We start from the raw sequence: 14657 nt of genomic DNA on the forward strand, positions 1-14657 counted from the left end.
CGATGTCAGTACACATTAAAGAACACCGGGTGGTCGAAATTTCCGGCGCCCCCTTCGTCTTTTTGGCGCGTAAAACCCCAGATGTTGTTATTATTATTATTATTATTATTATTATTATTATTATTATTATTATTATTATTATTATTATTATTATTATTATTATTACAATATTACACTGATTATGGTTAAACTTGCGCAATTTGATGTTGACTTGTCGGTTGTGAATCTCCTGCAGAGCTATCTGCTCAATAGATATTGTTATGTAGCGGTAAATGGCCAATCATCTTCTTTGTATAAAGTGACTAGTGGGGTCCCTCAAGGGTCAGTATTAGGCCCACTCCTATTTTTAATTTACGTTAATGATGTTTCTTTTGCCATTCGTAATTCTTCTTTCCTCTTGTATGCCGATGACATCAAGATTTTTAAGGAAATTCATTCAGTTAACGACTGTCGCTTGCTGCAGTCAGATTTGCGCTCTTTTTCCGAATGGTGCAACGCTAATAACCTTTCTCTGAATGCCTCGAAGACAAAATTCATGTATATCACTCGCAAAACATCTAGCGTGTCATTTCAATACTCTGTCAATTCTGTGTCCTTATGCAAGGTTTATGAGATCAGTGATCTTGGTGTTGTTGTTGATAGCACGTTAAACTTTTCTGCTCACGCTAAGCGTGTTGCTTTGCGGGGTCTTCGCACCCTAGGCTGTGTTTGCAGATTGTCTAGAGAATTCCGTTCTCCTATGCCCTTCCGAAAATTGTACACCGCGCTATGTCTTCCTCAACTGGAGTATGCGTCCGTGTTATGGAATGGCATTGCTCAATCCAGCGGTAACACCATTGGACGAGTCCAGAAAAAATTCCTTAGCATATATAACCATCGCTTTGCTAAAAAATCTCGTTCAAATACTGCTGAATTATTATCATTGCCATCACTTCACTGCCGACGAAATCGTTCTGATCTCTTGTTTCTTTACAAGCTAGTCCACGGTATCATATCCTGCCCTGTACTTCTCAATTGTGTTAATTTTCGAATTCCGCGTAAGTTAACCAGAGAGAACAGACCGTTTCATGTACCCGCCTGCTTCTTCCAACACTCTACCGTTCACAGAATACAAAGTCTCTATAATGTTAATTTTCTTGATCTTGACATTTTTCATAGTCCACAATCATTGTTTTTATCCGAGCTTTGTACTGTTTTGACATAGTATGGCACAATGTACAAAATCTTCCCTTCTCCGTCTTTCCGCATAGTTGTATATATGCAATATAATTTTTCATTCCCCTTCAATATTTCTCGTGTTGTCTTATTTTACTCCTCCCCTTTTGTGTTCATTTCTCTTTGCCTACGTGTATTTGCTCTTTTTATTTCTGAAGACTGTCTGTATTGTATAGTTTATTTTTATTGTTTTTTTTTTGCGTGCGCCTGCACAAAGACCTTACGGTTGTTCCTGGGCACGTTAAATAAATGATTGATTGATTGATTATTATTATTATTATTATTATTATTATTATTATTATTATTATTATTATTATTATTATTATTGTCGTTGTTGTTGTTGTTGTTGTTGTTGTTGTTGTTCAATTATTTGAAGAGAAAAGAATGTTCTTGTTCGTCTTCGTTCATTATACTCGTGTATAACCAAGGTAATATCTTCGTGCATTCCCTTGAACTCCTTAATAAGTGAATACCGGTAACAAAAAGAGGACGGTATATAGTCGGATGCACTGGTTACCTTATACCTAACGACTGTGCACGCATGAGATGGCACACGACGATGCGTCTGCTTAATTTGGTGCTCTAACAGATCAACGTGCCAAGTGCTCGTGTGCGTCCCCTCGCTTCGGCCTTCGTTAACTTTCTTTTCTCGTTGCAAGTGTCTTGTGCTGGGCTATAACAGGTTGGGCATCTCGAAGTCTCAACAGACGCGGAAACTCGTACGGCACAGTATGCGCGGGAGACAAAACAAGCCTCGTCTACATACGACGCTAAGAAAGCCGTGATCTTTGTTGGCCCGAAACCATGGAACAGTTCACCTCGCACTACGATGCGACCATAAGTCTTTTTCAGAAACGCCCTGCGTCTGACAGGCGCTTACTCTGGCACGGACTTCGGCTAGCTCTCTCCCCTTTCGCTACCACGTGCGTCGCAGCGTTCTTCGTTACTTTTCTATCCTATTGCCCATCACGCTACTGCATTACGCGAGAAAAGCGTTATCATGCGTCAGACTAAGTCCTGATTAGGAACTCGGGCTTACAATCACTGGCTAACGCAGGCGGGCTTGTCAACACCGAAGTGAAATTGGCTGTGTTTTTTTTTATATAGTAACGGTTGTTCTTACTCTTTAGCAAATCAAAACACAAGCATTAGTGTAGAGCTGTCATCCTTCGCAAATACAACAGTTTCTTTTTTGCCTAAAGCGCCGCAGTTTGATAAGTGTGGTCTAAGCTGCTTAAAGCGTTCACGGAAAGCTACACCACTGTTTCTGACACGGCCGAAAGTTAATGACGTCGTATTAACATTTGATATCATGGTATTTAAAGGCCACTGAAATCTTATCAGGTCAACACTTCTGTATTTCTCCAAGGTTTATTTGAATCGCAGTAACCACTAAATACATCACAATAGGAAATAAACGGGAAATGGCAATCGATATAACGCGAAAGTAAAACGTGTCCTTACAGAAGTCGTTGGATGTTTACTGTACATTCATATAAGAGAGCATGCACAATGTCTATTGGCGTTTGGCAGCTATAGGGAACCAGCGCTGGAGTTTCCGCGGTGTGGGCAGTGCCGCACTGGCGGTCAAAGCGCGCATACTCCAGCCGTTCCCGCGGGACGAGAGTGGCGACTGGTTGAGGCGATGCGGGCACGTATCGCCGAAACAAAACAAAAAGATGCGGGCTGTACTGTTGCGCATTCAAGTGCCACAATACGTAGAAATGAGGGAGGATGTATCCTTCTATGCTTTTCCTTCTAAAACATATGAATAGGAACGGATCCGGCGTTGCATCCCGGCAGTCAGGCGAGCACAGTATGTTCTGCTCTTGCTCTCCTGTCTAGTGGCGTCGGGCTGGTTTCTAAACCGAATTGCGCGTGTCTGCTAGATTTATTTGATAGTGAGGGCCACCAGTGGAAACCGGGGCCAACGAGCAGAATTTAATCGGTGTTTTGTCGTAAATAAAACGCACATATTATGCAGCATATGTAACAATTTTTTCATCTGACCACCACCATGCTCCTTCTGATGCCACCGCGTGCAGTGAATATGATACGATAGGCAGGTAGTCTACATTATTTGCAAACGGTTACGCAGAAGAAAAGCTGTCTGTATACGAGATGCGTTCGGGGGCACGTTCGCCGAAGCCGCTGAACTGTTATGAGAAATACGCACGCGATGGATGTCTTCGTTGAACTTCACTTGTGCTAAAGACAGAGTTCTTGTCACGAACAAAGCAGCGGACTACTCGAAGCTTAGCTTTCTGGAGTCAGCCGATGCGGTGAAGCTCCTTTGTGCATTGGCTGCCGCGGCGAAGTGACATCGCAATTTATGCCTCGATAGAAAAGGGTCAAATGACTTGGATTTTTACTCGCTGTTTAATTCGCCTAACGGACTGTGTTAGTTTTTTCGCTTGCCTGTGTCTGCTTAGAATAAACGTGTTTGATCAACATCGACAATTGCTGGCGTTTTACGTGCCAAACAAGGTATGATTATGAGGCACGCCGTAGTGTGGGAATCAGGATTATTTTGACCGCATGGAGTTCTTAATGTGCACATAAATCTCAGTACGCGGGTGTTCTTTGTATTTCAACCCCATTGAAATGCGGACACCGCGGCCGGGAATCTATCCCGCGTCCTCAACGGTGGTTTGCTTGATCAACGTCCGCGTGCATACATACGGCTGGCTGGGCATACGTACCACGGCAGAAAAACGTTGACGCTGCTGCCCCTTGCCTCTTAATTTTTTTTTTTTTTACTGCAGTAGTAGGCAGCTGGTATCGACGCAGCGCGTACTTATCAATGGAGGCTTGTGAGCCTGAACTAGCTTGACACAAATCCCAGGACGCAACCAGAAAATGGTGACGACGGAGTCGCCACCACGGCACAGCACTGTCTCTTCGACGCCGTATGCACAGACGTAGTCTGCTTTGCAGGGCTTCTCTCCGTTTTCCAGTGCTTTCCTGAGAAGTAGCCTCCAGACAAAGTTATTTTTTTCTAAACCACAGAGCAGCATTACAGGCGCAATGGCTGCTCGAGCTGTTCGCGCCAATATGAAGCACGGGAACGGCGCACGCGCGTGCGCTCACCGCGGTACAGTGCGGGCGGTAGTCTGAGCGCGAGCGGCATGGCCTCCGAGATTAGCCGGCGGCGCGGAGGCCTTGCGAGTGGTTGAGTTATGTCGCGACTCCCCGTCAGGCGCCTTTTTTCGGCGCGCCACCTATCCAGCGCTGGTCTCCCATAGCACCATTTAAAGTGGATGCAAGCCGCGCACCCCGTTGACGCTTGGTGGTACATCTAGATCCCGACAACTAACGTCCATTATTAATGATGAAACAAACCTTTGTGATAGCTGTAGTAGTTAACGGTGAGAGCGTAATCAGAGAAAGCGATGTGACAGCCAGAAGAGTGTCGCTGATTGGATGCAGAGCTTGGGCTAAGGTCGGCATCTCGCCACGTGTTCTGTATTGAACACCACGGCCAGACTAGAAGGAAACGCAACGCGCATCGTGTCTGCCCTACTGGCCTCGAGGAGTTACGGAGTCGCCCTCTATCGGACGCGCCTCGATTGCGTGCTAGGCAGGATACCGCCGGCGCGCTCCCCATAGGTTTTGCTGTCGGCGCTCTACAAAAACACCTCGCGGAATCCTCCAGGGCATTTCTGTAAGTACTTTCGAAATGAGCTGTGTTCTTTACTGTCAAAATAATCATTTTCTACGAACTGAAAGCACAAGATAGTCTACAGTTGCTGTCTCTTTGCAGAAAACCGATCACCCGCTTCACTCTGTCACCGCGTTGCAGACCCCTGAACCGGCTTCTTGCGTGAAAGGTTGTCACTCGCTGAGTGCAAACTATGTGAAATATCTCGTTAGAGTAGACTGCCTGTATAACCAAACGGAGCATAACAGAAAGAAGCGTCAAGCCAGCGATCGCACGGGTTCGCGACGAGCTGATGGTGCCATATGTATGAGCGTCTGCATGTATGTTCGTACTGATGGTTTCGCTTTTGCTACGAGCGCGTTTTGGCAGCGCGCTGTGAACTTTAGGCCGCAAAATATGAGAATTTGTGAGTAAACAAACAACTACTGTTGCGCGGACGCTATCAGAGCAGTTCAAAAACAATTTTCTTACAACTGCGGCTTCGGTGCGCATGGCAACTTTGTGATCTGCCGTCCTGACGATTCAGTGTTTTTTTTTTTTTCTTTTTCGGTCTAAACTCGGGTACGTTTCAATGTCATTTGGCAAGTTGTCTCGCACTGCGTATTGATCGGTCTTCTCAGCGGGCAAATGCCGCTGCTTCTGTTTCTTTATTCAGCTCATTCGTTTCGTTTGGTGCTCACACAAAACGTGAGCAAATGCGACGCCTCTTTTCAATGCTCCTTAATTATCGTTCCGTTTGCATTCCAGTGAACTCGCCGCTCTCTGTCATCAACAAATTCATAGACCAAAGCTTCACCACTTCGAGATTGCTGGTGGAAGAAGAACCAGTCTACGAGACCGAGCATGTAGCAGCATGCGACGCCTAGAAAAAGAAAGAAAATACAGTAACGTTTGCCGGACTTGTTCTGCAAACGTCGGCTGGGAACTAGGACTCACATGAACTTGAAATAACGGTGAATAAAATAGAAGTTATTGCAGCAACCAGCAGCCGCAAAACAGGATAGTAATTATTTGGCGTGTACCCCAGCAATTTTGGCAGCAGTGTCGTGTCTAACGCCAACAGGGTGGCATCTTTTCCACGTAAATAAATAAGGCGCCAAGAAAATACATGGGGTTGGCCGGTGGGCCGATCACGTAGGCAATGCAAAATTTATGTAGCTTATGAAGCAATGCATGCCTCATCAAATGGGAAGGTTGCCCGTCGGCGTCCCGCGTCGGCGGCGTCAACACTAGTGATGTAAAAAATAATCGTCACGTGATGGTGTCACCATATGACGTCATCATGACGTCACATATCGCCAAAATATGTAGCGTCATTATGACGTCACATAATGTGACATCACATGATGACGTATTCACACTTCATGGTCGCTTTACATTGCCTCCGTTATCGGTCACGGAGGCCGTGCAAAACCGCGTTAGGTGCAGAACGCTTTTGGAGGGGGGCGCGGGAGAATCAGTACATCGACTGGCAAGAAGAAGATGGCTTTCGCCGTCTAGTCATCTTTAACGAATGCGTAAGGGACCCTGTGCGTTTTTTTTTTAATTTAACGTATCTAAACAATGACTTGCGCATCTGCAGCCGATTTTGTGGACGCTGAGCACGGCGCCGACGATCAAGAGGTCGCACGGGAGGGTTCTGAGATGGCATCGCACGTGGTAAAAGGTAGCGCTTTTACCATCCTGTGGCAGATAAGCATCATTTGCCGGCGGGAAGCGCGCGCGAGCCATCGTCTCAGTGCGCGCTGTGTGCTACTCACCGAACATCGCAGGCCCGACGCAGTAACAAAAGTCTTCGTCGCGGAAGTGCTTGTTGCACACAAAACTCGTAGCGGATGGCTACTTGCCGGTTCTTAGCTTTACAACCCATGCTTCACGCTGTTTCTTGTCCCGCGGTTACCAGTGCAGGCTGACACTGGGCTCCTTTGCGTAAGCGCGGCACTGCGGCACCGAGCGGTAGAGCCTCATGTTCGTCGCCTTCGGAGGCAGCCACTCTATTACAATGGTTTCAATTGAGTAGAAAATGCGTGAAAACTTCCGTATTTGAACAGACCGCAGCGCATGTGCTACTTGAAGCTCGTTTTCAAAGCACGCGGCAGCGCTCCACAAGCAGCCGACGCGGCCGCTGAGACCACGTGATCCTGCCAAGCACGTCACGCCGACGGTGGCGCCGGCGTTTCCAGTGGTGGGCCTCGAGGCCAATAGCCCGGCCGCGATTTTTGTCAGGCGAGCATAAGCGGGTAACGCGGTGTTAAAGCCAGGCGAGGCAGGCGCGCCTCGCAGAGCGAGGCCGAGGCTTGGGCTAAGGTCGCCACCTCGTGGTGAGTTAAAGCGTTGACAAAATTGCACTTCTCCTATTGGAAACGCGCCGAATGGGACGTACGCGTTGCAGGAGCTAATCGCGGAGGCCACGGTCATGATGCATTACTTCGCGTCAACGCTCCCAGATGGCGACACCAACCCGCCGACTAACAGCACTGCTAAAGGAAGTGCGAGGTATGAAAGGCGCGTTTGTAAAGCCTTCAGAGCGTGTGACCGTGGATTGCCTGGACACGACGTGCTTGTGCGTGTGAAGAAAATGCCTATTTCACCAACATCCAAGACATTCTTCTACAAAGTGCATACACAGACGCTACCTGTGAAGACCTGGTTAAGCAGCAAAGGCATCTTTGTATCTTCAGTTAACTGTCGCCTCTGTGAAGTTCCGGAAACTATAGAACATTGCTTCATCAGCTGTAAAGACGCCATACTCTTCTGGGACGTTCTACAAAGGGCTTTTAAAAAACAATTCGATTTAAATTCGTATAGCATACGTTATCTCATGCCACTCAAAAGCCATTCTATGCCCGTTGACATGCTATTACTAATGGGTATGCACAGTTTATGGAAAACTCGCATGTTAGACAGGCATGCGGAACCCATGGTATCATCGCGGTTGCATCTCATTCAAATGGCTCTTCAGCTAAAAGACTTTTACGAACAATTAGACTTTCAACCGGACTGGTATCCACTCTTCATGAAATGTATAGCTTTAATACCCTTTTTAGGACTTCTGTGTAACGCTTGTGCGCTGGTAGAGGCCGCCTTGAGTTTTTTGTTCGCTATGTATGCTAATTACACACATTTGTAATAAATACCATGAAAGAAAAAAAAAAAAAAAAAAAAAGTGACCGTGGCGCAGTGGATAGCGCTCCCGGCATCTGTTGTGGCGGACCGAGAGGTCGTGGGTTCGACTCCTGTTGATGGAACTTCTTACTTCCTGTTTTTTTTTTTGCCATCTGATCGTGTGCGTTTTTTCGACGTCATTTCCGTGACGAAAATACTTTCCTGAAGTCTTGGGGGAACCCGGCATAAAACATTTTCGTGTTCAAAAAAGAAACCATGGCATCCCCTTGGTAAATCATTTAGCTCAATTTCCATGTTGCTATGTGCGTAACATATAGCAGCCGACTTAAGAGACAACACTGTAGACTATGTGTTTAAAGCTTAAGCTTGCTATAAATAACACTTCCGGAATATGATGGGGCCATCGATGCGTGTAAGGAAACCACTCGCATCAAGTGCTACGACGTCTTCGCCTTTCTGAAGCCTAATCGCTCCTTTCCTTCCTTGCTGATGCATTGACGGTCGCGTTTAGCTACGCCCTGGCTGACTTTATAAAATTGCTTTAGAGGTCGCTTTTCAGGCTAAAAAAGCACATCTCTATTGTGGCAACAATGTACCCACGCAGGCATCGCGACGACTATAAAGTGAAACGGTTCTACTTACATACTAAAGCCCAGAAAGGGAAGACGCCTAAATGCATTCCGGGCCTTCGTTTCAGGTCACTACCTCCGAATAGGGTGGTACGCTTCTTGCTCGGGAAAATCATCATTAGGGGCAACAGCTTGAGTCTCTAGTGCTTTCGTTTTGTTTGTTGTACGGTTCCGTGTCCTCAAGTTTCATGAGATGCGCCGAAGAAACCGACGCATGTCTATACTTCTCGCAACTTTGAAATGAACGTGCTTGAACAAAATGAGACGTCAGAAGCGTAGAAATAAATATAAATTGTATAAAGAAAGATGCAGGATGACTCGTACCGTATCATTTACCGCACTCAGTACGGTGGGGCTACCTGTCATTAGCGCTGGCTGATGCTGAGAGGTAATGAGTTTAATACATTTTGTTCTCTGTATAGACGTTTCTATGCGGAAGAATTCATTCCATCTCCTTCCCCCCTGTTGATCTGAATATTACCGCCTCATTTGCGATCGGTACTCAACACCTTCCCTCGCACCATTCTGCATGACTTCACGTGAGTTTTGCAGCGTTCTTTTCGCAGGGAGTCTCTGCGAACTTGCGTACTCACGGTAGCGAGGATTTTCGTTCGTTACCGAGAATTACTGCTGCGCAGTACGTTTAATGAGCTGCCCCTTTTGATTGCCTGTGAATGAGTACGTTTGTGCAGCCTCTCCTTCATGATTCTGCACTGTGCCGCCGAAATTAGCTCGTGTGACAAACGACCACGGGGAAATGCGGAGTCACGGTTCCGGATGAATCGGTGCCCTCGTTAAGCTTACTAACCACACCCCCCCTCTTGCGCCGCAGACTGTGTCCCCTTCATGGTTATGAGCTGATTCAGACCTTTTCTGTCCCATTAAAAAAATGTAATAGCCCTAGCTGCAGTTTAGCTAATGCGTTCTGAGAGCGCGCAGTATAGTAAAGAACGAATTGAGGAAAGAGTTTGTGAAATCTATTAGGCGAAATCTGAGTTTGTATCACTTGTTGTTTTTTTTAATAACTGCAGGCGGCAGTCAGTAGAGATCGTTCAATTACGGCGGTGTATCCCAAACGCGCAAATGCGCATGTCTTCGAAACCGCATAAAAACCTTTATAAGCGTAACCAGAAAATCGATCCCATAGGTGCCTTCGTTAAGTAATGAAGTTTAACGCATTGTAATGTAAAGACGCTGTTGTACGCGCATGCAGGGATGACTTTGTTCAAGCAGTCTTGAAAGAGGAGCCAAGTTCCTAATATAAGAAGAATTCGCAAGTGCCTTAGCATCAAATCGAGATATCATTCTGCTGCTGAAAACAAGGTCTAATACGACTGTCAAAACACATATCTCTTTAGGCGGGCCTGACAGTGATCGAGTTGTGTTGATGAAAAGCCTGAAGTACGCATCACAAAGGTAGTACTTTTCGCTGACACGTTATTCACATTGCCGTTTTCATGAAATATTCCATCTTTACTGAAGCACTTTGCATAAAATTCGCGGCACCGCTTATGTGCGCGGCGTTCTCTTTATTTACACATTACGCTTTCGATCGATCTTGAAGAGCCAGCACCTCCCAGTGGCTAGACGGGGCTTAGGCAGGAATAGGATGTGTGCACTGCCGATAACTTCCAAGATTTTGCGAGTCAGCACTTGTGCCCGTTTCGTTTGTGCCTCGGCTCTGTCATACAATTGGCGCAGCGACATTTACATTTGAAGCGCAACTCCTGCAATAGTCAGGGAGTTTCTTTAGTGGAGTATGGTTTACTAAGCTCTGCAAGGGAACTATCACGAAAGTACCAATACGGTCGTTCCTCTCACTTGGATGCCACGTATAATCGTTTCTTCTGCCGTAGATAAAGTCAGACCTTGCACAGAATAGTGCCATTTCTAACTGTCAATAAATAACTTTGGGCAAGAGGAACGCAGAGGCAAGAAAGAACGGGAAACGAATCGGGCCAGTTTAAATGTATATAATCAGACTGCATTGGAGGAAAACCAAAGCAAAAAAATAGCCAGTGCAGTAGAGTTGACAAGAGGCTGTGTTGTCGTTTTGAATGGCATAGAAAAAAACAGACCTCGAGAAACGCCTTCTCAGGAATCGCTGCAGTTCCTTAGGCCCACCTCTTTAAAATTTCTCTTGTGTTTTTATAGCCTGAGCTTATGGCGGTCGCAGCGTTTGTGTCTGTAATGTCCAGTGAGTATAGCTTGTGGGTTTGTTTTAGTAGGCGAAATTCAGCGTTAGATGCGCAGAAAATAGACATTTTTCTACTGAGAGAGCTCAACTCTTTCCTAGTGGCGCACTCAAGCTCTACAGAGTCAGGCAGTCAGTTAGAATATTCAGATAAGTCAGGTGGAAACTGGCGTAAAATTACCGCATGACAATGCAAGAATTCCTGAGTCTGATTTCCTCTTTGTGTAGATGTTGGCACAGTGTTCTCCATAAGAAGTAGGCGAAATGTACATACAGATCAGCATATACTTACAGGAACGGAACCTTAGTATTTAGCAGTCTTAAACTTGTAAATATTATTGTCTTAAAAACACTTCGTGGCTTAAATGATTATTAGGTGAATATCACTTGATGAGATGTTATTAGGCGTTATTAACTTATCTAATCTGCGTGCTGATTGATGCTGCTATATTCAGATGTTTTCTTCACTCTCTCAGGGACGGTGGTGTAAAATATTATTGCATTTCGCTTCAAAAGTAGTCTTCGCCCAGACTTTGGTAATCAATTATTGCGTAGTGGACTGTGCGCAAATTGGTTGACTAATTAATACCTTAACTTTTATCTCACACCTAGCACTATGTTTTCCTCGCTGTGGTTGATGTCGAAGTGCTTGGTACTAAGCATACGAACGCCTTGTTTGTTTATGTATTTATTTATCAAATACTGCGGACACGTAGCATAAGCAGGGAGGGTGAAACATTTTGGGTACACTGATCGCGTTTGACAAAACAAAGCAATATTAATACAGGATTAGGATTAATCATTTGGCAAAACAAAACAATTCTAATACAAGATTACGATGTCGAATCAATTTTGCAATTCCATTCAGTTATAGTACGAGGCAGAAAATAATACTTAAATGTGTTCGTTCTTGCAAAGCAAGGTGTTAATGCATCATTTCAACGGTGGCGTGTATAGTTCAGGGGCCGAATTCACAAAACTTCCCTTTCGTTCGCGCGTTTTCTCATTAGTCAGCCGGATTCGCTAATTATATGTTCCGCACCTGTGATTGGCTGAAAATTTTATGATGAAATTTTTTTATCGCAAGACGTTTTTGTGAATTTGGGCCCTGGTTAATAGCTTCGATAGATATAAAGATGGGTCTAGGGATAAACTGATAGTCTAAAAGCATTTAAATAATTCTACGCTCTGCTTAAGTCTTCTGCGCTCGAGTGGTTCGATGCTTCTAGTTTTCATAAGTTCTATATCGTAAAACGAGATATTTACATTGTTTGTATCATCGGTTTGTGTCAGGAAGTGAACCGCAACTTTTCTGAAAGATAAGAAAATTTTCTCGGCTGTTGCTGCAAACAGGGCGCTATGCCGACTTGGAACCCATACGTTTCCAAACAAAACATTTCCAAGTACGTAATCCGCCCACACGGGCGTTCCTGAGTAAATACAAACCGTGGTTTGAAGCGCTGTCTTTTCCAGAGTGTGGACATTTTAAAGCTTTTTAACCAGCGTTGGAAATGTTTTATCCGTCGGAGCGTGGGTTAAGCTTATAGGCTTTCCAACGTCAAGAAAGCGAAGACACAACACTGCTTTCTGTTCGGTATATAAAGCCATTTTTTCTATAACGATAATATTTTTTGGCATCACACGGAAAATGTCATCGCTGAGCACAGCTTCAAGATTGTATTTCACTGTAACGCAGGAGATTACTGGTTTAGGAGCAGCGGAACGTAAACTGCACCGCGTGTACGCACTTAGCCCTACTCTTTTTTTTTAATGTCGAAGATTATTTTTAGTATTTCGGTTACATTTCCGCAGAAGTGTGTACACAGTGTATGTGTTAACAAAATACTTGGGCTGAGAGTTAGATCACTATAGGTTTGCATTACCGCCCGTTCTGCACCGCTTTTTTGAAGACAGCCGGATTATTCATCGAACAGCTATGAAACATTAATGCGTGTACTCTTAGTTTTTGTTGCTAGTGGAATCTGTAGTTATATTATAATCACGTGGTCTCCATTTATGTCCATTATTCGCACTAAAACACGTAGCGTTCCTAGGTCACTACAATCGCGCTTAACTCGAAGACGATTGTAGGCAGGATTGCAATCGCCGTCTTTGGCGCTGTTTGCGGCCCGTAAGGAATTTTTTATTCCAAATATTTGTCTGACTTCATGTTTAGTTAGGAACCAATATAGGAACCAATAGTTAGGAACCAATATATTCATGCTCTTGTCGGCATTTTAGATTTTCGCTGATGCAGTTGCGTTTTTCTCGCCACGTTTTGAGCTTCCGGTAATGATAGTCGAATATACAGGACAGAGTCCAGCAGCGCACTTTACGTAGAACTCTAGGTATTTAATTCTCGAATGCAATAAAGAGGTCAGACAATTAGACCGATCGCAAGCCCACTATTAAAAGCAAATAATAATGTATGAACAATCGAAGACCACTTCGCATGTTTCCCTTTCCAAACAGGTTGAGCAGCTGCCCATGCCTGTTAGTTCTTGCCTTTCCAGTTTCTTTTTTTTTTTTCTGAAACGGTTGTCACGGTATGACTGAGGTATAAGTACACTGGCTACCTTTCTTTAAACAGTTGCGAAGGACAAGAGCTATAAGTACACCGGCTGCGCAAGCTCTTCATTTACTCTGTGATCGAAAGTAACCGTTGACGCCGAAGCGACCTGTGGCAAAAGCGTGCTCATGCAGTTTGCTGCGTCCGGTAGGAAATGGTTTCTATTGCACACAACTAAGCGCTCACTTACCTCATCTCAGGTATGTGTCAGACGCGACACGAGCCGCAGATGCGCAGAACACTCAGGTGGCACTCGGGAAAAAGTTCCGCAGGAGACGGAGCCGAACAGCCCCCGGACAGTCAGTCTTTCGCTCTCTTGCGCGGATTGACAAGAGTTGCTAGCGACGACCGCCACCCGTCCGAGAGGAATCGAGAGAACTTCGCTTCGAACAGTTTCTCGGTTCCTTGAAGCAGCGGGGCCTCCGGTCCGAAATGAAGGCGTTTCTTTTTTTGTAAAGACTCTACAGTTCTTGTCCCGTCGTCGTACTTCGCTGCTCGCGGCCCTCTTTCGCCAACTTGAGCCGGCCACGCGGCTTTTTATGAGAGCGCTCCGCGCGACGTCACGCGAGCCGCCGACCAATCACCGAGTTCGGGTCGACCCTCCCCCTCCCTACCTTGGCTTTCTTAGGGAGAGCGAAGAGGGAGGCGACGCGGTGGAGGCGGCTGAAGTCCTAGACGCGACGGAGGAAAAGGGGAAAGAAGATTCGGGAAAGCGGGAGGGAGGAATGGGCGCGGAGGAAAGTTAGGGCAGCCTGTAGCGCCCGCGCGCCCGCGCGCGCGCCTCGTCCGCTCCCCTTTTGCGCTTTCAAGGAATCTACGGGACGGCTGTTTGGGGAGAGAAGGGTGCGGCGACGCGCCGTCGGCGTCATTGCAGGGTGGTGCGTGCAGTCGCGTACCCACTCTCTCGGACCCTACTTCGGCAACGTTTTTGGGGCCGGTCGGCTGCGCCAATTTCTCCGTTTCTGGCGCTGCCTTCCTCCCCTTACAACAATTGCAGTCGCGTCGTGGATGTGGAGAGGGTAGTAAGGAGGAAGTTAGCGAGGGCCAAGTGGGGGGAGGGGGGGGGGGGGGGGCGCCCGGCTGCGTAGTATGCATGTGCGTTGGCGGTTGCGCGCCTGTTCGGGTGTTTCTTGGGCCGGGAACTTTTTTCCTCCTGGCGCCGAAAGTATTGCGCTCCGTTCCTTTCACAATCCATGTAGCGTTGTCTTGGCGTTGGGGGATATATCCTCGCATTCCAGCTTTAAGTGTTGCTTTTTCCTCTCA

General features: G+C 46.1%; 1 protein-coding gene across 1 annotated transcript in view; it reads right to left on the minus strand.

Moving 5' to 3' along the window:
• Positions 1-13901, minus strand: part of LOC119383404 (allatostatin-A) — a 132856-nt gene extending 118955 nt beyond the window's left edge. Inside the window, exon 1 of the mRNA XM_037651515.2 lies at positions 13585-13901. Within this exon, the coding sequence (XP_037507443.1) occupies positions 13585-13589 (5 nt within the window). The 5' untranslated portion in view covers positions 13590-13901. The remainder of the gene's footprint in view (positions 1-13584) is intronic.
• Positions 13902-14657: the final 756 nt, after the last annotated feature.

The sequence above is a fragment of the Rhipicephalus sanguineus genome, chromosome 2, assembly GCF_013339695.2.
Source record: "Rhipicephalus sanguineus isolate Rsan-2018 chromosome 2, BIME_Rsan_1.4, whole genome shotgun sequence".
Classification (NCBI taxonomy): domain Eukaryota; kingdom Metazoa; phylum Arthropoda; class Arachnida; order Ixodida; family Ixodidae; genus Rhipicephalus; species Rhipicephalus sanguineus.